The sequence below is a fragment of the Thunnus maccoyii genome, chromosome 8 (assembly GCF_910596095.1).
Source record: "Thunnus maccoyii chromosome 8, fThuMac1.1, whole genome shotgun sequence".
NCBI lineage: Eukaryota > Metazoa > Chordata > Actinopteri > Scombriformes > Scombridae > Thunnus > Thunnus maccoyii.
This window is the reverse complement of record NC_056540.1, coordinates 15,840,319-15,864,457: the sequence shown is the minus strand read 5'-3', so window position 1 is coordinate 15,864,457 and position 24,139 is coordinate 15,840,319. Positions and strand designations below refer to the sequence as shown.

Here is a 24,139-nt window from a genome sequence, read left to right as displayed (position 1 = left end):
AAACTAATGACATTCCCATTTTCCTCATCTTTACTTAGTTTTTAGTGCTAATTAGCAAATGTTAGCATGCTAACATGCTAAACTAAGATGGTGAACATGGTAAACATCATATCTGCAACACAAAAGCATGTTAGCATTGTCACTGTTAGTATGTTCACATGGTGATGTTGGCTCAAAGCATTGCAGCCTTGTAGAGTTGATGGCAAGGCTGTAAACTCTTAAGTTCTTATCTTTATTTATGTAGCACTTATCAAAACAAAGCAAAGTGTTTAACATAAAAACAAATAAAAACACAGCGATAACAGCCAACTAAAAGAGCAACATAAAAATTAAAACAGTAAAAGCCACAAAACAGAATAAAAACTAGAATCAGGTGAAATCAGGGAAGGCGGTGCGATAAAAGTATGTTTTGAGCTTAGATTTAAAAGAAGCCACTGACCCAGCCTGCCTTATTACCTCAGGCAGGGTGTTCCAGAGCCTTGGGGCTCTTATTTCAAAAGCTCTGCCCCTTTAGTCTTCAGCCGAGAGTCTGGAACAGATCGAAGGGCCCTGCCCGAGGATCTCAAAGTGCGAGCAGGGTCGTACGGGGATAAAAGATTTGAGATATATTGAGGAGTCAGGCCATTTAGTGCCTTGTAAGTAATTAAAAGAACCTTGAAATCAATTGTTAAACGTACTGGAAGCCGATGTAAAGAGGCTAAAACTGGGGTGATGTGTTCAAACCTGTTTACTCTGGTTAAAAGCCTGGCAGCTGAGCTCTGTACTGTCTGAAGCCGCTCTGCAGTTTTTCTATTCAGGCACATAAGAAGTTAGACAGTACAGTAATCCAGGCGTGATGAGATTAAAAAAATTAAAAAAAAAGTAAAATTGTTTCTGTATCTTTAAAACCTAAAATAGGTCGAATTCTGGCAATGTTCCTTAGTTGCTAAAAACATGCGTGTTAAATATGTAGAATCTACATCAATTATTGTATGTGTTTCTCTGTGTGTGTGTGTGTGTGTGTGTGTGTGTGTGTTCCCTCCAACCAAGCCAGTCCTATGCATATTCTATTTTATTTCTACTCTCACCTCTCCATGATCATGATTAGAATTGTAAACACACTTTATGCAGAACAAGTTACGTATACTATAAGTTTTAGACCGTGAAATTATCAATTTCCACCTTTAATTAATGTCCTCTTGTATGCACATGTCCTTAAATGCATCTTTGCTGCTCTGCTTTGAAGCTGCCTTCAAAGACTGTTTGATTTATTTGCTTCAGTGTTGCTTTAAAAATGTTTCGCTGCCAGCAACAGCTCCACAAAACACCCTCTTTCACAATAATAAGTGAGTGTCTGTCTCCAGACTTTTTTTTTTCTCCCGTAAGCAACCGCAGTTTCCTCTCTGACATTCAAACTGAAACAGCCTGTTTATCCTCTCCATTCCTCAGTTACATCCACAATAATATGATTTGCCCATGTTTTCAATAATTAATTTTCTGGATGGTGAATCCGTTCTATCGCTGTGTCCTCCCGAAGGCTTTCTCTGTGCTTTCATCCCACCATCATTTCTCTCTGCCATCCCTCACTCCAGCGCCTTTACACAGGCCAAACAGTCAGACCCGGAGGAACAATGACAAAGCAGAGTGAAAAGAAGATTTTATCTCCTCCTGATCTGTTTGTCTTCTCTCTCTCTCTCCATTGCTTGTTTTCCTCTGTAGCCCCCGCAGGTGAAAGAGAAGAAACACCTTTGTAATTAGTTTATCAAGGCCTGAAAGTGATGCTCATTTTTCTAATAACAGTCAGGAATTTGTCCTTTGGGAATGAACGTTGAATCTCCTGTTTATTTAATTTCAAACTTGTTTATTTGCTACTAGAAACAGTAGAGGGAGGGAGAGCAAACAATGAAGCGCGGTGTTGATAAAGCAGCACACACACCATTACACACACAGTACAAAAACACCACATTGACCCATGTCCAGCTCAGCAGCAATTAATTTGAGGTCACCCTCTACTCTCTGACAGGGCTTGTTGGCATTGTGGCCCCTTCTATTGGACTGACTATCTTTATTATCCAATCACTGCTCTCCATTCTGGCCTCCATCCAGTATTAGAGGACACAGGAAGAGTCTTTTATCTTATTCTCCTCTTTTCTGGCCATTTTTCTGTCTCTTAAGGAACATTAATGGTAAAAAAAAACGAGGGAAAAAAACCTTGAGAAGACAAAAAGTAGATGAGTATGGCAATTTAACATCAGCCGTAATTGTAATAAAATTTTAGTGCTTCAACTGTAGTGTGCTTTTTCTCCAGGAACCCGCTTAGAAGTGGTGCATCAATGATAATAGAGGTATGTTCAGGGTTTGAATTACGCAGGAACTTTTTAAAAAAGGATTTTTTACACACTGTAGGCAACAAACTGCCATATTTGCAGTTTGCCTTAATGAATAATGGTGCAACAATACAACAACACTGCCACACTAATGCACTTCAAAGTGATTCAGTGACAGTAATAGCTCTAAGTTAACAACTTAACAACTTCTAATGTTTAATGTCATAAAATAGCAGATTTTTTAATTGTTATATTTTTTTAATGTGCTTTTTACTGCACAGACGCTCAATGCTGCATAAGAGTAAGTCTCTTCATTTTTTGATGCCAACCGTATGTTTCTTGCTCTCTCTCTACTGGCCGGCTGTGTTTGCCCTGTGGCTCCCTAAGGGCTCTGTGCTGTGGACTTGGAGGGAAGGAGGGAGAGGGGAAGGTGATGGGAGTCAATATATGAACCTTATTCATCTGCAGAAGTGGATATGCAATGTACACAAGAAATCACTGTAACTGTGGTAATGGCAGGAATGTTAAGTGAGGGCAGAATGACACACACACATAGGAACAAAGCTATGATCGGTGGAACATAAGTAAGAGAGAGAGTGAGTAGAGCTCTGTCTTGAAAAATGATTTGTAATAAAAACTATTAGATGAAAAAGACAAATGCTTTCAAAACAAATTGAAAAGAAAACTGTAGCATCCCTGGCATTCACATATTCCTTCACATGTACACAGAGAACGACCTCTTATGGATTGTCTGTGAATCCTACATATATGTGCATCATTTTGACATGAGCTTGATGAAGATAACTTCCATCTCGATGTTCAATCAGATAAGGCTTTTTGTCAGTTTTTTCAAAGACTCAGCACAACTTTTGATTTCAGCAGGGAATATATTTTCTTTAATGTACTTGCTGTGCTCGATGAGCGTGAGCTACCAACCAAAGAGTATATTGATTCCCTCCCCCCCAAGTATATAAAAGCAGATCGGACCAGATGGTAGCTGGGTTGATTCTGGGTTTGCAGCAACAACAGAGCTTTCAAAGCATGCAGCAACACACAGCAGTGAAATATACAACAGCCATGAGGTGTCAAACAGATTTTGGATTTTGGTTATAAAACAACATACAACTCTGTGTTGTGCAGGAGTATTCTAGTCCTAAAAAGCAACCATCAAATGACCACAACTTAACCTTTCTAATAGTATTTTGAATATACAATTAAAAAAATATGCGCACACAGGTGCAGACACTACATGTATGCATATATGTGTATATATATATATATATATATATATATATATATATATATATATATATATAATGAGAAATATACTTATTCACTTACTCCAGAGACTGAGATGAGTCTGAGACTGACATTGATACCACTTTTAACTTATGTCTGTGTGTTAAGTATGGAGGATGTAGTTAGCTTAACTTAATTTAATGACTGGAAGCAGAGGGAAACAGCTAACTTAGCTCTTTCCAAAGTTCAGAAATGCACCTTCCAAAACCTCAAGCAACACGCACTGGCAGTGTGTGATGTATGTTAAAACATCCATAATGGTACGTCATCTCACCTGTACACCCCGCTGTCCTATTTCCCAACATCGATGGCATCACCTCTTCAGAAAAGCAACAGTTTTATAACACTTGCTCTCTGTACCTTGACAACTTCTTCAGTCTGTATAGCACATTAGGTGTGTGCTAAGGGGATTCATTCACATGTGATGCGATTCCAAATGACGTTGCTGATGTGTGTTGCACTTCAAGTTCATTAATTAACAGATTGCATCTTGTTAGTTTAATCTGGATACAAACAGAAATGTAAAAACAAAAATTGTTGGTTTTAGGAGGAGTCACATGCAAATTATTTCTTAGTGAACAACAGCTGAGCACAGTGACTTTCCAGAGTCTTGTCATCACAGTGGGGCTGCAACAGTAGGTGTGATACCATCATGTCTGTACAGAGCCAAACTGTGTCAGTTTAATACTTAGAGAAGTGTTAAAGTGCCCATCTTTTATACAAACAGAGGACATTTATGTCCATTTGTTAATGATCTGCTGTTGTCTTGTGCCCTCACTCCCCTCATTTACAGCTCTGCCAACTCTTCCATCTGCCTGACGCCCCCCAGACCATGAACCCAGCAGGCTGGGTTGCCAGACCTCTTGGGTCATCAGTCAACCTTACATACTGTATGGCCAAGAACAATTGATGTGTGTGTGTGCAGAACCGTTGCTCTTGCTCACAAACCGTAACTGTAACATTACAGAGAACATCTCTAACTTGATTCTCCCTGTGTCTTCGTCTGTTATCAGCTACCAATGTCAAAGCTCTGTGTCTTCACAGTTCCTGCATTAAGCGTCTGATGAAGAAGAATCATTTACTTGACACACACGCACACACACAGGCACAAATCCTTTGCACTCGCTCATTTGGCAACGTCTTATCAGCGGCAGAAGACCTTGTTCATTTACATAAATCAATAACATTTTCAAGGTAAAAATGTGGTTTAGAGTGTGAAAAAGAGTTTTACTTGGCACTTTGGAAATGAATGGATATGCAATAAGGCATGTCAAGTTATATTGCTTATGCATATTTACCTATTCACACACACAGAGATGGAGAGTCATACTCAAGATTAGAAAGAGGAGAAGGAGAATAAAAGCAGATGATACTTGAACTGAAGTGAAAGAGAGGTGGCAAGAGGTGTTCTGCAGTGCTTCTGCATTACAATTGATTGGCTGGTTTAACTGCCAGTGCTGCTCAGTCAAGCTTTAAATAGATGGATAAAACTCTCTTTTACCCTACACTCTTCTCCTCTCTTCTCTTCCCCGCCTATTCCTCCTTCTCTCTTCATCCTCCAATTTTCCCCTCTCCTCTCCTCTCCTCTCCTCTCCTTTCCTCTACTTTATATACCATAAATATTCTAACAGCATCAGCCATAAAACCATTTCACATTCAGAACATCATTGTCTCCCCAAACGAACCATTTTCCTGTTTATAAGTTTTATCTGAGTAATCGTCTACATATGATGCTTTGTGTGTGTGTGTTTGCCTTTGTAGATAAACTGACTCGTTCATTTGTGTGTGTGCATCTGATTTCCAATTTGTCTGAGGGTGAAGGTCACGCACTAATCCCAAATTGTCCTCCAATCCCCTGTTAACCAGATACGAGCCTCGTTTTTTTCCCCCTCACATGATCCTTCCTCCTCCTCATCCTCTTACCTCTTCCCCCTCGCTCTCCTCTCCTCTTCCCTTCATCTGTCATTTCCTGGCGGTGATAAAGTCATTTTGAAGCGAAGTGAAATAAGACGGGTTTCCTCCAGCACTGATAGATGGAGGTGGAAACAGGCCCAAATAAGCCCAGGCGAGAGAAACACACTGCAGAGCACGCAGCTATCAGAGGGAAGGCTGGCATATCATCTCTCTGCACTCTGGAGAATATGAGAAGCCACACCGGCTTGTAAATGTGTTTTTGCATCTGTGTACATGTTTCACAGATTGTGTGGAAACAAGTGTGTTACTTGGTTATGATAGATGTGTGCAGTGCGTGGTGAATCTCTTCCCTTGAGATTCTTCGCCATCTTTATTGTGTGTGTTCATTCATATGCTTCAAAGATATTGCGGCAAATATATATTTATATATATATATATATATATATATATACAGCTCCAGATATGTGCAGCATGTTTACGGCTGATACGTGTTGGTGATCATTCTTATAGATGGTTGTTGAGATTTCAGCTCTACTGTGAGCGGAGAAAGAGGAACTACCATCATGTCAGATTCTGTGGCCGATTTAATGCTGATAAACCAGCATGTAAACAGCAGTGAAGTGTGTGATCAGGTCAGAAACTAGTTGATGTTCACATCAGACACCAGCTGTGTCTCAAATACAACCCATTAGGCCCCTAATGGAGACAAGGCCACTCTCATTTTATGATGTTAGCAGCCACATACTAATGACTTGTACATGATGCGGGGCTTTTATCTATACACTTTGTGCTCAGTCCTAATTACCTCGGGAGTTTAAAACATTTTTATTTCATTCACCACAATGATGGTATGTGATCTGCATATGTTGTTCAAAACCCACTTTGTGTTTGATCTCATTTTATTAGCTTTGCAGAGTATGTTAGTTGGTTTTTCTCATTCGTCTTTCTTTAGTACATATCTGGCACAGCCTGTGTGATTGACAGGATCACCATGACCGCCAGTCCAGGGTCTGCTGCCCTGATGTCAGCTTGTCTCTCACTTCATTTGTACTTAAAGCTCTCAACTCTCTCTTTTACTGCCGCTGTTTCTTTTTCACCTTCTCCACCTTCTGTTTTTTCTCTTTTCTTCTGTTTGTCAAATGAAAGTGGGCTTGTGCTGTTAGTCTAGTGTGAAATGACACAATGCTCGGAGTCAATGAGCTGCTTTGATCTTTTGTCACCTTGGACACCCGCCAGCTGTGCCTTTCTGCCACGGCGATATTGTCACTGTGGAGATTGATTTGGAAGAAGATGGGGTCGACGCTCTGAGAGAATAGTCCTCATTAAGCAGTTCACACTGCGGAAAACTCGACGTTTACTTCATACCTTTTACCATTCTTCTTTTCCTTCTGTTTCTCCAGCTCATTATTTTTCTGCCTGCTTCAGTTAGTAGAACGTAAGAATCTGCCAGCTGGAAAACCAAAAGAACAGCTTGATGTTTTGCTGCATCAACTTTCAACTTCAGTACTACATAGTGTTGATTCCCCTTCTCTGCATGTTTCCACCAACTTTTTTTTTTTTTTTGCAGTTCAGAGATGAAGTTTGTTCCTGATCTCTCTGTTTAGGTCCAGACGCCACCAAGGACCCCTGTCTGAAGGTGCGCTGCCCTCCTCACAAGGTATGTGTCAGCCATGATGACCAGACAGCCATCTGCACCAATCACAAGCAGCCAACACACAGGTAAGAGTTGTGGATGCTTGATTGCAGTATTTTCTCTCTCCTCCATTATGGAGTTATTATTATTAAGTTAATAAATATTAGTAAGTAAATGCCTGTAATGCAAAATTACTATGTAAAACTGATCTTCAATGTGCTAAAGGACAAATTAGAAAAATGACACCCAGCAGAAGCATGAAATAAAGTATTGTTTTGTGTTGTATGTGTTAACAGTGTGTAACAATCCAATCCACTTCAGTGACAGACATAAAGATACATGTTCTCAATACCAAATAACTTTAATCAAACAGTCTGTTTATTTGCATTCTGTGGACTCTGACAAAGATTGTGTGCCCTGTCAGCACCCAATTTGTTTGTGTTCTCACCCATGTCATGTTGCCAAATTTAAGGTTTTTCAATTTCTCAGTTCAAGAATCATTTCTCCCAAAAGACATCTGAATGCTTTCTGTCTCTGTCTTGGGTTTAATTGATTTCCTCAAGTCATTAGCTCCTAAGAAACTAGGTTTTAATTCTTTTCTTCATATTGAATTAATTACAAGTACTATTTGCTGCTTAATATGTCCGATTATTCACCTGAAATCCGTATTTTCCCAACAGCATCACTCACTGAAGCACTGGACCATGAGATTGTTTTATCTACATGAGTTAAATTACCTGCAGTAATTAGCATAACACAGATTCAGTGTCCTCTCAGAGGGCAAATACAAACTTTGTTCTCTCAAGATATTTGAATACAAATATAGATAAATGCACTTTGTGGTGCAGTATGTAGCAGATGATCAATCATTGTTATTCACTGCTAACAAAATTGTCTTTTTGAAGATGCCCTGTACACACTTTGGCGTCACTGTTGTGTCTTACTAAAATCCACAAGCAAATAAATTTTGTTCTCTTCTAAGACGCTGTCAACACAGAAGTTCCAAGGAGAGCTTCTTCTTCTTTTTCATCTTCTTCAAATTCATGTGCAGTAGTTCTGTTCAGACTTTACTTCCCTTATTGGATGATAATGTTTAGCTGCAGGCATCGATGTTTATAATTCAAAAACCATTATGGAGGCTTGCCATGTTAATACAAGTGCACCTCTGTCCTGCTGTGAGGGGGGTGTAGTACCGTCAAATCAGAGCTTTTCCAGATTAGAGCAACATGGAAACTCTCAGCAGGGGGCTGAAGTACAGTGGTATATGAGAGAGCAAGAGGGTGAGACAGAGGAAGAGAGAGGGGAAATGATCACTTTCATATTTCTGTTTGAGAGTAAGATGTCTACAGATTGTCTGTCTCAAATGAATATTTGTCAGGCATGAACTAATTGTCTTGGAGTAAATCCCACCCTTCAAATCACACTAATAACTTGAACACATTCATGTGCTTCACTGCATTTCTGCTTGATAGGAGGAGAAGCATTGGATTTGATAAGGTGATAGATGAGGGGAAACATTTCAGACAATCATCAACCTGCTAGTTTCATCTCACCTTCTCTGCCAGCATTGCTTTATTTATCAGTGCAGCATGCATGTCTAATCTGCCGTGGCAATACTTGTGGCTCAGTCGGTAAGCCTGATAGTTGTAAAGAACCACAAAAGCGTCTGACACGCCACCTGGGATTTCTGCTGTTTTACAGAGCGTGGACATGAAAGAGGTTATATATGTGTGGAATTTCTGCTTGCTCACTTCAGTTCACTTTCCTACATTTTGTCGCCAACACATTCATTTCTCTTTAAGGAGTCTGTTTTCTGTTTGGCTTTTATTCCACTTTTAGTCGATGGATGAGGAGGTAGCAGGGTGTTCTGTGAGAGCACTTTGCTAGAAAATCTCTGCGAAATTTGAATCGGAACTGTCATGGGTGGTGTGTGTTAGGCAGGGAGGGAAGGACCTAAATGCAAACTAAAGAGGCAAGCAGGTAGAGTTCAGTGAGTTTATTGTCAAAAGAGAAGATATAAAAGCTCACAAGCATGGGTGGCAAGTCCAAACAGTAGAAACAGCAGTTGTATTAAATCCACAGAGTTTCAGGAATGAGAGAGGGAAAAGTCCAGACAGGCAGGCTAGCAGGTACAGATATGGTACAGGTCCAGGAAACAGGATACAGAAAACAGAAGCTCGAAAGCACTGAAAAAAAGCAATATGACAGCTACAATGATCTGATAAGGGATCAAAGGATCTCGGCCGGTATATGAAGTAAGTGACTGATGAGAGAATGACGTGCAGGTGGGGAGATGGGCGGGGAGGTGCCAAGTGGCCTGGGAGCTGAAGAATGGCAGACGTCCCAGGGGCTGGACCAGGGCGGAGTAGGAGACCACAGGCGGACAGCCTGGGGGCTGGTCCGATGGGCGTAACAGATCTGGAGGGTGACCAGGATGCAGGACCGAAGGGCAGAGCAGGTCTGGAGGGCGGCCAGTAGGCAGGGCTGAAGGGCGGAGCGGCTCTGGATGCCAGCCTGGATGCTTGTGACGTGGGCAGAGCAGCTCTGGAGGATAGGCGAAGGACGACCAGACGTACAGTACCACTCTGGAGGATCACCTGGAGGCCAGCGATGTAGGTGGGACCACTCTGGAGGCTGATGACGAAGGTTGGGCCACTCTGGAGGTGATGAAGCTGGAGGTCAGGAAAGACAGCTGCATCCTAAGATTCGGCTGCAGGTTGGGGCAGGGTATAGGACAGGCAGACTGCTGGAGTGCAGAGCAGGAGGCAGGCTGGAGGTCTGGTTGGGCATCGGTGAAGACGGCCGACTGATGATCTGGGAGGTCTGGTTGTGGGTCGGTGGAGACAGCCGACTGGAGGTCTGGCTAGTTGTCGGCAGGGGTGGCCGACTGGGCTTCAGGCAGCTGTGTGTCTCCTATAAAATCTTCCTGAGCCTGAAAAGAACGTCAGACTTTCACAAACAAAGCAGCATTTTATTTAAACATATTCTGCAGGCTACAATTGTTTTTATTGCTGCTTTTTGTCAGTTCTGTTCTTTCGGTAATTAACAGGTTTAAATGGTCTATTTGTGTCTTATTCTGTGACAGCCAGACGCTGCTATAGATCTGTAATCAAATGATAAAAATTTCAGCAGTTATCAGATGTTTTCCTTCCAGCTATCACTATGTAGAAATGAATAAGTAACACTTTAAAGTGTTAATAAATTGTACATAAATTGAATTAATAAGTTTAGACTTCAGAGTTTAAACTGCTTATTAATAATTTCTACATATTGATAGCTGACTTCTACATATTTGACAGTTGAGATGCTGTGCGTCATGAGTGGTTGCCGTCTCTTCAAAATGACGTTAGAGTGATCGAGGATGTCCCGTTTGGTGAATTAAATTCCTCTGTCTTCATGTCTCTTGCTCGCATCTCTCTTTGACATCCTCACTGGGAGGAGCTGAGACACGAGGAAGAGACGTGAGGGAGGGAAGCAAGGAGTAAAAGTTGCATAATGAAAAGCACCCACAGAGCCAGAATGTGACAATAACACTCGTTATTAAAAAAGGCCTCAATGGACCAATTAGGGTTTGCTCAGCTTCAGCTGACCCTGACAACATGAAACCTTTTTAAAACTCTCCACTCAGTGAAAAACTGATTCCACTGGTTTGGATAATATTCCTGCCTGAAAAGTTATTACTGGACCACACACACACATCAACTTATGAGTCTAATGTTTGTCAAAATGCAGTATGTTTGTAGCTGTTCTGTGTGTGTTACTATAAGTTCAGGTGATCTCTGCTTTGTTTACTGAGGAATGTCAAAATTCACATTATTGACTCCCAGAAATTGACAAGTGTTTTTCTGTTTCTTCCTCTCTCAGTGTGAGATCCAGGAAAGCCGGCTTGGGCCATAAGCACAGGGTTGAAGCCAGTGCTCATGGGAAATGTAGGTTGTGCACAGCGCTCCATGCAAGTCCTGTGTGTGGATCTGATGGACACACCTACTCCTCCAAGGTGAGACGTCCCTTCTATATCTGTCTCCCTGTAATGTCCAAACACTTCTCATTCTCTCTTTACACTCTTATTTTCACTTTTTCTAAGTGTGTCATTTTGTTCTCTCAATTTCTCAGCGAGCATAATTGATCAATAATTCAGTTTGTTTTCAACCATAAAAGCAAGGACAGAATTTCTTCAAGTCATACAGAACTAGAGGAGTTTCAATAATTTACAAAGTAAATATCTGAGATGATCTGTGCCTTTCCTTTTTTTATATGAAAATCTCCTCATTTTTTACTTCTCTTCTCCTGTCTTGCTTTCTCCCTTCTCCACTTCTCTTCCTCCTCACTCTACCTGTGTGTTGACTCATGTGCTTCACCACCATGTTGATTTCAGCTGTACTTTTGTCTCCTTCTGCCATGCAACATGACAAAATGACAAGGAGAACAGGGTCAACTATCAGATCCTCCTGTTGAAAATCATCTCTGGATGATTTGGAAAAGCTCTCCAACCTCCATCTCCTCTGATTCTAGCCCTATTTCCTGTCACTCACCTCTGCTCATAAGATCATTCGCGGCTATATTTCAGCTACAAACTCACAATGTCATGGTAGAGGAAAAGAGAAAGATGACGTGACTCAATCTTCATTAATTGAGAAGGAAATGAGCAGAGCAGGACTGAGAGTGAGGAGCTGAAAAGTGAAAGCAGTTGGCAGAAAAAGACAGAAAGAAGTGAAGCATAATGCCTTTATCCTCGGTGTGGCACTCTGTGGATTTTCATTGACATCCGCATTCACAATATCATATTATCCCTGTGTTCACAACCTTTTGGTTGCCAGGTGTGACGCACAATCCAATATAGAGGAACCTTATACAAACGGATAATATAAGACGTCTCTTGAGTCTCTTGCACAGCTGAATCAAAGTCTTTGTGACAGAAATATTGGCAAAGAAGAGCGAGCAACATGCTTGTTACCACTTGCTCAGTGTTATTTAGTAATTGCAGCGTTTCAGTCAGGGACATTTTTTAAACATATAATAGTGTCTGAGACAGAATCAATAAAAGCAAACTTATAAAAGGAGTCACACTGGGGTCATGTTTTCTTGTCTGACATGCTTGTTGTCTACACATCAACCGGGTTTCGAGTTCAGATCTGTAGAATATTATTGCACTTACAGATGTTCGGTGATCATGTTGTTTGAATGCAGGGTTAAGCCTCAAAGAGGAAGTATGAAACAGCCTTTGATTGGGCGTTTCCACTCCGTGTGTTGGAGGTAGTCAGCACAAAAGCCTTCCTAATGACCCACCTGCCTGAGATGTGCTGAGGAGGAGAGCTGTTGAAGGAGAAACAAGAGAAGAAGAACAAAAGGAAGAGGAGAGCCAGGGAGTCCCTGTGCTCGCTGCGGTAATTTAGTTGGAGGGGTTCAGTTAGCGGGTGGAGTGATGGGTCCCTGTGGCCCAACTTAAACTCAGCTCACCAGTGAGTTGCTCTGTAACACACTGGTCTCTAGCTTATTCATGTTTTATTATTACATTACACGCTTCTCTCATAACCACACACACCCACACACCCTCACACACACACACACACACACACACACACACACACACATATACACACACACACACACACACTCAATATCCTATTAAGAGGACACTGCTCTTATCTCCTGAGAGGCTTCAGCCCACTAAGTTAAGTCCATTACTTCCCTCCTCTTAAATTATCCTCTCTCCTCTCCTCTCCTCTCCTCTCCTCTCCTCTCCTTTCCTCTCCTCTTCTCTTCTCTTCTCTCCTCTCCTCTCCTCTCTTCTATTTTTACTCCCTGAAGTCAGGTGTTAAAATACTGTTTCATCAAAACCACATTAACCCCTGGAGAGAGACAAACATAAAGATTCATTGGGCCTCTCAGTGTGCTGACAGTGACTAGGGGAGGTCATCCATTTCCCCGGCTTTCTCTCTCTCGGCTCTCTGTCTCCCTCCCCAGACAGCTAATTCAATATGTTGAGAACAGGACACAGCACTGTTCCTTTGTCAACAAATTTCATTAAGCAATATTAGCAGCGCTATCATAGAGGTGACAGGGAGGAAATGATGGATTTGAATTAAGACTGAGGGAAATGGAAGTGCTGGTAGGCTAATGCTAAGCATGTGTAAGGCATGGTTTGGTAAGATATATGTATGGATATTTATGCACAGTCATGGTCTCGGTTGACAAAACCTGTCGTCATCATCTCACAAACAGGATTTACATAACTCATCTCAGTTTTCATTATTCTTCTTGGAAGGATGTTGTAATTGGATTTTTTCCCCCCAACTAGTCCAAACAATTTCTTACCCCTCACTTACCTGAAATGAGATTTATACTGTTAAATTACATTCTGAAGTAGTCCATCTTGCGTTTTGCATGGCATTAGGTTTGTGCTGCAGTGAATAATAGAATGTCACTGGGCATCTCGCTGTCTAATGGTGTGTCTATATGGCTGCCTAATGGACACATCTGTTCATAGAAGATAAATGACCAATCCTGTCTCAGCAAATCTTTCCCTTAATCAGATAGACAAGGAAGTTTAATATTCATGTTTTTCAAGTTTTGCATACGTGTACATACTTTCAACACAGTTACGACATACCTTTACATCATGGAAATTAAGTCTCAAGACTGGGTTGCTCCAGCAGTTCGTATATCCATCACTGAGTTTGTGCATAAAGTCCTTTTTAGGTTCTTAGTAACTACCAGCTAGTTTCAAACTAGTTATTTACTATATCAGGTTGCACCATTAAACTTAAAGGATAGGTTCACAATTTTTCAAGTCTGTCTTAAAACAACAGTCAGGTGTTCATGTGAACACTAAAAGAGGTTTTCCTCGCTGTAATCATTCCTGCTGTTCATACTGGCTCTTAAAAGATCCCCTTCAAATGTGCTTTCAATATAAGTGATGGGGGCCAAAATCCACAGTGTGTCCACATAGTCATTTTGTGCAAAAATGCATTTAAAAGTGGATCTGAAGCTTATATGAGGCTTCAGCAGTCTGAGTTAGATATCTGCCACATTTACAGTCTTTTTGGCATCAAATTCCCTCTTTGTTTCCTTGTGGAGCTGTGGTGGAAGTATAGTAAGAAAGAGAGGGACTTTGGCACTAAAAAGACTGTAACATTGAAAGATATCTACTTGATTTGACTCACTTGGCACTTGGAAGTTTCATATTAGCTTCAGATAAACTTTTGAATACATTTTTGCACAGAAGGAGGACTGTGGATTTTGTCTCCCATCACTTACATTGTAAGTGCATTATGAGGGATCTTCTGATGGTCAGTATGAACAGGAGGAATGATTACAGCAAGAAAAACCTGTTTCAGTTTTTTTTGGGCACCTGACTGTTTTAGAATAGACTTGAAAAACTGTGAATCCGTCCTTTAAGAAATGTCTCGGCTTGTAAACACTTTTGCTTGCTAGAAAACATCTGAAGCACTGTCCAGTAAGAGGCAACCAAATATGTAAACAGGAAGTCAATGTAGCATCACGAGTGAAATGTAAAGTGTCAGGTCGGGTTGACCATATACCATATTAAGTTCCCTCTTTCACTTTAATAAATGGGTCGATTATTAGCAAGCTAATGTTAGCTTTGTCAGTTGGTTCATTCAGCTTATGCAACAGTTCTTCCTGGCAGTGAGTAGGTGGAAATATTTAGTGACAACTAATCTCCACATAGGAACTAGTTTGTGCAGTGATGCGTCTCCACTTAAAAAACAATTTAATTATAACTTGGCTTTGAACCTACGAACAGCTGGTGCAACCAGCTCCAGAACTCATGCTTCTTCATCATTTGTGCTATAGTATCAGTTTATTTAAAGGGGTGCTCCAGCGATGTTTTATTGCATTTACATAAATATGGGGGACTTGTGAGAGACAGACTAAAATAAGAATGAGAAGAATAATTATTTGTATAGCTCAATATCATGAAATTTGCCTCAGGGGGCTTTACAATCTGTAAAGCAATACAACAGCCTCTATCCTTAGACCCTTGATTTGAATAAGGAAAAATTCCATTAAAAAAAAAAAAAAAAACTTTAATGGGGGAAAAATGGAAGAAACCTTGGGAAGATCAACAGAGGAGGGATCCCTCTAAGATCCCTCAAAGCAAAATTACAGAAATACAACATGGACAAACATGATGACAAAGTTGTAATGGATTTATAACATTTTAAAATGCACACACAAAAAAAGATTTTGACTCGGGATACTTTCTTATGTAATGAACACATTGTACAATTGTTTTCACAGGCTGAGTAGTTCTCCCCATGACAAGTAAACTGATCACTTCCCAACCCTCACATCTGTGAAATAAAGCCTCAATCACACATTGGTGCTCTTTGTTTTTTTACAGTGTAAGTTGGAGTTCCAGACCTGTCTGTCTGGGAAGACGGTCTCAGTGAAATGTGATGGGCTGTGTCCCTGTTTGCCTGGTCAGGAGTTCAGCAAACCGCCACACAAGACTGAGAAGACAGGTGAGTACTCCCCATTCATATAAATAAACTGGTTAGTGCTGTAAGTGTGTTAGCCAATCAAACCTCTTTTCCACCTGTTTTAGACTGTATGGATGGGTAGATTATAGAGAGAGTGATGGAGGGATATACTGTATGTGCTGACAAAGGGAAGGTTATCTGGATTTCAGCCATTTGGGGGTTCAAGTGGATGCACATTTATGACTCTTCAGCAAACACGCAAAAACAATTCTCAGACTCTGTGGTGATTCACGGTGTTTCCTTTCCTTTCCTTTCACCTCTCCCCTTACTCATGTTATTTTCTTCCCCTCACACCCCACCCCTCCACCCATCCACCCACCACCACCAGCTACAGACAAGAAGCAGTGATGGAGTGAGCGTGTGTGTCTTATTGTTTGTCATGAAAATAGGATTTCAGCAGATGGATGGAGAGATTCCGGAGGAGAAATGCAATCTAAAAGTTAGCAGCACAAAAAAAGGATGGATTATTATCGTTACAGACTTCCTCCCTCGCAGGTGAGGGAGTAGCGGGATGGTTTATACTTGAATATTTTGGACATGCTTACCTTCCCTCTGCCCTCAAAGGTCTTTTCTAATCACTTTCTGATTAGGAAGCATTTATAAGGCACATTGAATAAATAAAAGAGAGTGTCTGCTAATTAATGACAACTCTCTCTTGATCTAATTCGCTCTTCATTAGTTTAAGGCTGGATGATGGAGAGAACCGAGAGTGATGCTGTAACAGAGAAGTATTTTACCAACTTGATTGCTGCCTAATTAATTCCCCTCCATCCAAACTATAATTATTTGTTTGCTGGTTTGCTGAGAGCTTGGCTCTGGGAGTGAACAGAGTGGATGAGCTTATGTGAAGAAAATCTATTTCCAGATCTTGGACAGTATCAACATGCAGCATTACATTTCTCAGTGTTTGGCTCTCTGCTGATTCTGACTCTTTCTGTGAGTTTTTGTGTTTACATGTGGTCTTCCCTCATGTTCCTAGTTCTGATTGCACTTTATCGTCTTCTCATGAACGTCACTGTACTTCTCAGCACAGCCAGTCCTCCGACCATCAGTGAGATAGGAAGCTAGCAGATAGCAGGTCCGGGCGGTTCCAGGAGATGAGTGAAGTGTGTGTGTTTGTGTGTTTGTCGTCTCCCCAGCTGATAGAATCTCTCATTAGATCAGCTCCACAAAATGGTTAACGGATGGAGAAGGCAGTAGGTGAGGAAAACACTGTGAGTTTGTCAGATTGTGTTCCTATGGTAACAGCCAAAAGATTGCAGCAGTTCGGTTTGTGTGATCACTCCTCTCTGTTTACTGATACCCAAAAGGTTCAGACCAGGTTTGAACATTCATACCAGACTAGTAAATATCTCTGTTTACACAACCTGTATATATAACTATATATATAATTATAAATCCTGATTATGTATATGTAAGATTAAACCTATGAATACATTTTGGTTGCATTGCCATCAAAGTCGTATTAACTAGTACAAAAGCCAGTTGGGAATACTGGTAAATACACATTTATAATGGGGAAAAAAGTGGGGGAAAAGTTTTGCAAATAACAACAAGAAAAGACACAACAGAGGTTACATGCTTATTGATCCGGAAATCTTAAATTTTCAGGTCAGACATTTTCAGTCACTCTAGCAAATGTCACACTCCACAGTGATGTTCAGGCACGCTTGGGATCAAGATGAGTGAGATTTATTTCTTCAGTTTTATCTTCTCTGTGAAAGCTGTATGAATCAGAAGAACTGGATACATAGTACATATTCAGTGAAGTGTGTGTGTGTGTGTGTGTGTGTGTATGTGAGAGCATTATTTAGACATGGAGGGCAGATGAGGTAAGTGTTGAGAGTTGGCATCAGGAGAAATAAGCTGGACAGGCAGAACTAAGCTAATTAAAGTGGCAGGGCTGATCTGTTTAAATCAAGTTAAAATAGTCGATGCGGGAGGTTTTGTCAGTCATCCATATACAGCATGGTGTCATCCTAGCATCAGCATTAATGTCTTTGCTGAGGCCACTGTGCTTTTATAATTACATCGTACTATACAGTATTATCCATGGTATTCAGTACTATGCAGTACATCTACTCAAGAGGGTCAGTTTATTAATGATTAAGCACATCTGTGATGGTGCTAAAACAGTCACAACAGTGACATCACAGCACAAGATAGCACATTCATGAATGAAAGAAGATGAAAGGTTGAATTATTTTTTCCAGTTCATTACAGGTTAACACTGAGTCATACTGAGTGGAAAAAATGCTGCACACTCTTCCTAATCAGAGCAGGGCGTTAGCGTGATTAAAAACAGAACAGAACTGATATAAGAGTTTTTATGCACTGGAAGAAGCTATATTTTAGTACATCATCAGCATGATTTCTTTGTTAAATGTGAGTGCCGAATTAAAAAATCAACAGAGATTTAAGCTTAGAGGATAACTGGACCAGGCTGTTGGTAAAACTTTAGGAGTTACGACAGACAAATACTGTAAATTAACTCTAGTTTACTCACATTCAGCTGAAAAACTGTTTGCTTTTTAACATACACAGCTGTTAACATTATATGAATTGCAGAGATCATTTGTAATTAGTTGGGTGTAAAGCATGAGGATAAACACTAAACCGTACCAGTTTCTGCCACAGAGTCAACAGTCACCTTGAAAAGAGCTGATTCTGTTATAATAATTAAAGAAAAAGAGGAAGTATTGTTGCAAAGTCAACAAACAACCTCAATAGATGAAGCCTTGTCTCTCCATCTTCTCTTCCTCTTTCACTCCCTCTATTTTGATTATAAGTGTGTGCTGCAGCATATTGTTTATTTGGAGTGTCAGGTGAATATTGTTTATTATTTGACAGGGTAGCGTGGAAGGCTTTAAATATACTTTTTTGAGTACCTTTGCCTGAACCACGCTAATAATAACCTTTTTTTCTCCACTGAGTTTTAGTGGTTATTTGTCAGTCCTGTCTCTCCCACACTCCCCTCTTTCTCCTCACCCTCCTATCTCTATCTGATGCTCATTTATTTTCAGTCTCAAGCCTCCACAATCCATCATTTTCTCAAAGTGTCAGGTTAAAGTTCCACCTCCTCTTTTTGTCTTTCTCACATTTTTCCGCCCTTTTATTCATTTCACAAAAGAACTGTGACATACAGAAGATGCCTCGTTGAATATTACAAATAGAGTTGAACCCTTTCCTTAGCTTTTGACATAGGGTCAAATTGATGACTATTTGGCACAAATGGATCCTACACACTCTTCGCAGTGTTATAACCCGCAAAGGGTAGAAACAGACAGGAGCTGAGAGATGAGGAGAAATTTCTCATCTCTCATAATTACAGGTTTATTGGATATATTAATTGCTAGATTTTCTGTAATCTTTATTTTAATGACTAATTAATGTTTCTTAATGAACACATAAACCTGAATTTCTGAGAGAATCCATGTTGCTTTTTTGCCCGTTTGTCAGCAAAGGTTAACATATTGACACAGATGCACTGACATTCAGTTTGATCTGTCATCCGCCCCAAGGCAGCATTGCTGTGACATTGAGCATCATCACTGTCTCATATAAAACAAAGAGTCAAGCCGGTACATTGTGTTCCTGCTGGTGACTATGTCAGTGCTGGTTATGGTAACGTTTTTCTACAGTAATAGTTCTTTTTCTTTAAGTTATTGTTGAACAAAGGCGAAACAGGCTGAACTGGTGAAATCCTCTCACTAAATTCAATTTTTCTGGGCAATTTTGTCTCGGACCCCCACAGAGAGCACACGGGAGGACAGATAATTTTTTGTGCTCCTCTCCTCTGCTTCCACACCTCCTATCCTCTCCTAACACATGCTGGTTGCTTAGGGATTTTCTGAGTGATTTCCTGATGAATGCCTTTAGAGCATTTGTAGTGTGATGTATTCTGACTGTCCTCACTATCAAAAGAACAGCATTGATCATACGTTCAAATACTACAAAAAACCTATGTTTACCTTTTCCTGACAAGTGCCCTCTTGAGACTGGGATATTATAATAGCACTACAAAACCACTTAGGGAGGAGGTTGTGATATTGTTGGGCATAGACCTTGTCTCCCGTCTATTACCAACAGGCAACATCGTTTTTATTTTATCAATGACCACAATCATTACCTAACTATAACCCAGTAGTAGGAATTTTACATGGCTACAACAAAGCAATCCTTAAAGCAGCTATAATTGATAATTTTTATAATTACAGTGTAACAAATGACAATGTGTAATGTCAGAGGTGTCACTTGTAAGTAAGTAAGTACATTTTTTATAGAACTTTTCATAGACTTGAGTCTTTACAAGGAATAATACAACATACAAAAAAGACAGAAATCATGGTAGGTGAAGTGACAACCAAAGTCACATGATTAAGAAGTGAAAAACTAAAACACACAATACACAATGAAAAAACACTAGTTGTTGAAGTGGAAAAAAACAAGGTCTAGTCAGCTGCTTAATATGGGTGTCGAACGACGAGTTACATAGGTTGTAGTGGGCAGCAGAGGCCCAATACTGTGCATAATCATGGGGACAACCTTTTTGGAGCAACAACCAGAACCTCTGTCTTATCAGCACTGAGCTGTAAAAAATTTTCTGCCATCCAGTCCCTAATAGCATTAAGACAGTGCAGAGGCCTAGATAACCTAAAAGCCTCACTAGGTTTGAATGAAAAGTGGAGTTGGATATCATCTGCAAAAAAATAATAAGCAATATTAAATCTGTTTATGATCTGTCCCAGGGACAGCAAATATAAAGAGAATAACAGGAGCCCCAGAACCGAGCCCTGCGGGACACCACAAGACAGTGGTAGTGCTGAACCTACAGAGAATTATCACCAGTTATCAATTACAGCGTGTTTGGCTCATTGTTTAGCTGTCAGGCTGGAACTTTACTGTTTTGGTTAACTCTCACCATTCTCATAGTGTTTTCTTTCTACTGCAGCAGACAGCTGTTTTCAGAGAAAAAGCTCTAAAAAGCCACTGTACACTACCCGTCCAGCACCAAACAGTGAACAGACACAGTTAGCTGCTAGCTGGTGAACACAGTCAAGCATTTAGCAGCTAAAGAGCCAAATATTTCCCCCAGGAGTTGATAGAGACAAAAAAACAGAGCTATACTAGAATAAATATTGTAAATGTGAAATGATGTGTAAATTGTTGATGGAGGGAACAACTGTTTGCTATCAACAGTTCGTCATATCAACATAAAAGGTTAGTTTATGTCAGTGTTGTGTTCACAACTTGTTTCCACTGCCCCAAGTGGCAAAAAATCATCTAATTTAGGTATAAAATACCTACACAGCACACACACACGTTTTCACTTATTTTGCCTAATTAGATCTCTCAGGACTATGGGGTTACGTACAGACTGTCATGATTGACATCTCCTACATGAACATGGACCTTGGTGAACTTGTAATTCCCATCATAGCAGAGGTCCAATTAATCAGAATAAATGAACACACCCGTGTATGTGGGCAGAGCCTTCAGAGAGATGGCAGATCTGAAAGTGTTTATGTGAATACTTTTATTCTATCACTGAAAAACGATATCTGCTAATAGGTGCACCAGATCAGGAGATGCTTATCTTATTGATATGAATCTGATGAGAATTATTTTCACTCACTGCCAGACAACACACACAACAACATACAGACATCTTCACTCCCAGGCTATAAACTGCACCGAACCTGCTGACTCAGCAACCCATTTACCTAACTATTTCTTTCTTCTGTTTTTTGTATTTATTTATTTTTTCATTACCTTTTTTTTCTTTTCTTTTTTTAAATGTACTTATTTTATTTACTGACTGGTTTGCATACTTACTGTATATCCTCTGTTAAGTTTCATTTCCCAAAACCAAAAGATGGCTCTGCATGATGGGACCCTCTCATACTGGCCCAGGTGGCTGAGGGGGTTTGGGGGTCCTCACTGGTTTGGACAGCTCGGTGCCTGAGGGCCTAGTCCCCATTTAACCCCCCTTCAAATAAAAAGATGCTCCTCAGACCCAAATGAACAGACCCCTGGGGTAGGGGCTGTTCTAGAGGGTATTTGACCTGTAATAGGCCAGCAACCTCCTACAGGTTTGGGAGCAACCTAAAGCAGGAGAGAGCAATGAGAGCAAGGAAGGGTGTGGAGGAGAGAGAGGGAAATATGGACTGACAAGCAAACAAACTATAAAAAAACTGGTTGGATAGGAGTGGATGGGGGAGAGAGGGGGAGGGGGTGGGGGGGAATCTGTTCTGACTCATCCTGGTTTCACCCTGGGACCCAACCAGAGATTCCCCCCAACAGCTCTGCCACTTTTCACTTTTTCTTCCTCTTTCTTTTTCTCTCTCCTCTCTTTTGTCCCTTCTGCTCTCTTCCCTCTATATCCTTACACACAAACACACATAACACCTACCCACACTAACACACACACACACCCCACGCACATAATAACCCAAAATTTTCTCTTTGCTTCTCCTGTTTGTACTCACCCGTTTCATATGTGTTTTCATGTTAATCACTTATCTTGCACTAAATAAAGGAAAAAAGGAAATGCTTATCCTATTTTGTCAACTTTTGAGGACTGTCTGTTTTTTGTTGACTTACTGTTTGAGGTATTATCCATTCTCTAATCACCTCTTACTAAGTTTAATCTTCATGTGCACCTGAACAGAAACCTCATTCAGAACCTGACCCTAAATCCAAGCCCCAACAGCAAATGAGTCAATTGAAGAAGCAAATACTTGGTTGTGTTTATTTTAAAACTAGTCTCCCTCTTACATTAAAACTTGAACTGCTTGTCTTTCTTGCTCTCTCTTTGTACCCGTCTCACCCCCTCTATCTGTTTCCCTCTCTGCGCTGGCCTTCGACAGAGACAGTGTATTACTGATCATTATCTGGGCTAACCTTAAGTCAGTGCCAATCAGATTGTTCTGGAGGGCTGATAGCTTGGGGCAAAGAAAATCAAACAGAGCCTTGTATCTTTTTAATGAATCTGACCTTCTATCTTCCTCATGTCTCCTATCTGACTCTGTCTCAGTTCAATTCTTTCTCCTTCTGTTACCTTGTTAAGAAGTGTCACCTCACTCCACCACCTCCATCGCTTGTCTCTGCCTTTCCATTTGCCTTCCATCTTGATCTGATCAAACCATAGACTGTATATAAAGATGGATGTGACGTCACCCATTGGTTTGCACTGGAGCCAGTGTGAAGGCCAGAGTGGCTGCTTACGGTCAGCACCATTGTTTCCATTTGGAGCCAGGATCTTCCAAATAAGAAGTGTGGGATGTTTCTTTTCACGCTCTGGAAACGCACCGCTACCTCGGACCGAAGCTAACACTAACTTACTGGGAATACTGAGCAGTGCAGACTTGTGCTAACATTAGCTAACTAACATGGCAGATATCATTATCAAATAACATTAAACTTACCAAAACATTGCAACAATAGTCGGACTCAGTGCCAGTCCTGGAGCCAGGGAGCAAACCGTTAATCACAGCTGTCAATCAATGCCCACATGGCCGACATCAAAGCTACTATTCATCTTTATATCTTATTAACAGAGCAATAATTTCCAAAAAGACCACCAGCACACTTATTAAAGGGCCCAAATTTAGAGAGAATTTAGAGATTGAGACCATAATGACTCATTAACAAATTTATTGACTATGAGTAATACTCAATAAATTTGTACTATGAGTACAAATTTATTGAGTATTTCATGAGAGAAGTTGACGCTTTTTCGATGGGAGTCTATTGGAGCTGGAGACTTGTTGGAGCCATCTTCTAGCAGCCATCGGTGGTATTGCACTTTAAGGGACTTCTGCATTGGCTTCAATTTCAAGCCATGGTTGTTGCCACTTGGATCAAACCACGCTCCTGATGTCTCAAGGTGATCACCACCCACCTTTCCTCTGTCTGGATTTAGAATCACTCCTTCCCTTTTATATGACAAACTTAGTCAATCATTTATAAATGATAAAGGAGACCCCTGGAGAAATTCTAAGACCAATGACTCCTGATGTTTGGAGTAATGTAATAGAAAGTCTGGAGGAAACGTTTGTCTCATGACCTAAACCAGCTGGGAGGAATTGCCGCCATATGTAATTTGGGAAAATTTGCACTCAATTACCTCCTAATGGCAGCCACAACATATGGTGATGATTTAAGATTGTTGCATGTTTGTGCCAAAGTAAAAGGGAACAAAAAAGATCCATCATCAGCAATACGAGGGAAAAAAATGTGTACAGTAAAATGACACTTTTGATGAGCATTTGAAAAGAATGAATGATTGGTTGACGTGGTTGGGTGTTTGATTAAATATTTGAAGACCTAATATCTTGCTAAAAAATATGTTTTCATTACATTAGAGACATTCTGAATATCGGTAAGATAAAAAAGAAATCATTGTGGCATATACACAAAATGCATCACTGTTATGTTTATCATAGTAGACTATTAAGCATCACAATTGTAGAAAATTACAA

The 24,139-nt window shown here is 40.4% G+C and overlaps 1 protein-coding gene across 3 annotated transcripts in view; it reads left to right on the top strand.

Annotated features, from left to right (window-relative positions):
* The window catches only part of spock1 (SPARC (osteonectin), cwcv and kazal like domains proteoglycan 1), a 111,301-nt gene that overhangs the window by 74,427 nt on the left and 12,735 nt on the right, over positions 1–24,139 (top strand). For all 3 annotated transcript variants that reach the window (XM_042419698.1, XM_042419699.1, XM_042419697.1), the window contains 3 exons: positions 7,124–7,238; positions 11,017–11,149; positions 15,518–15,638. In XM_042419698.1, the coding sequence (XP_042275632.1) occupies positions 7,124–7,238; positions 11,017–11,149; positions 15,518–15,638 (369 nt within the window). The remainder of the gene's footprint in view (positions 1–7,123; positions 7,239–11,016; positions 11,150–15,517; positions 15,639–24,139) is intronic.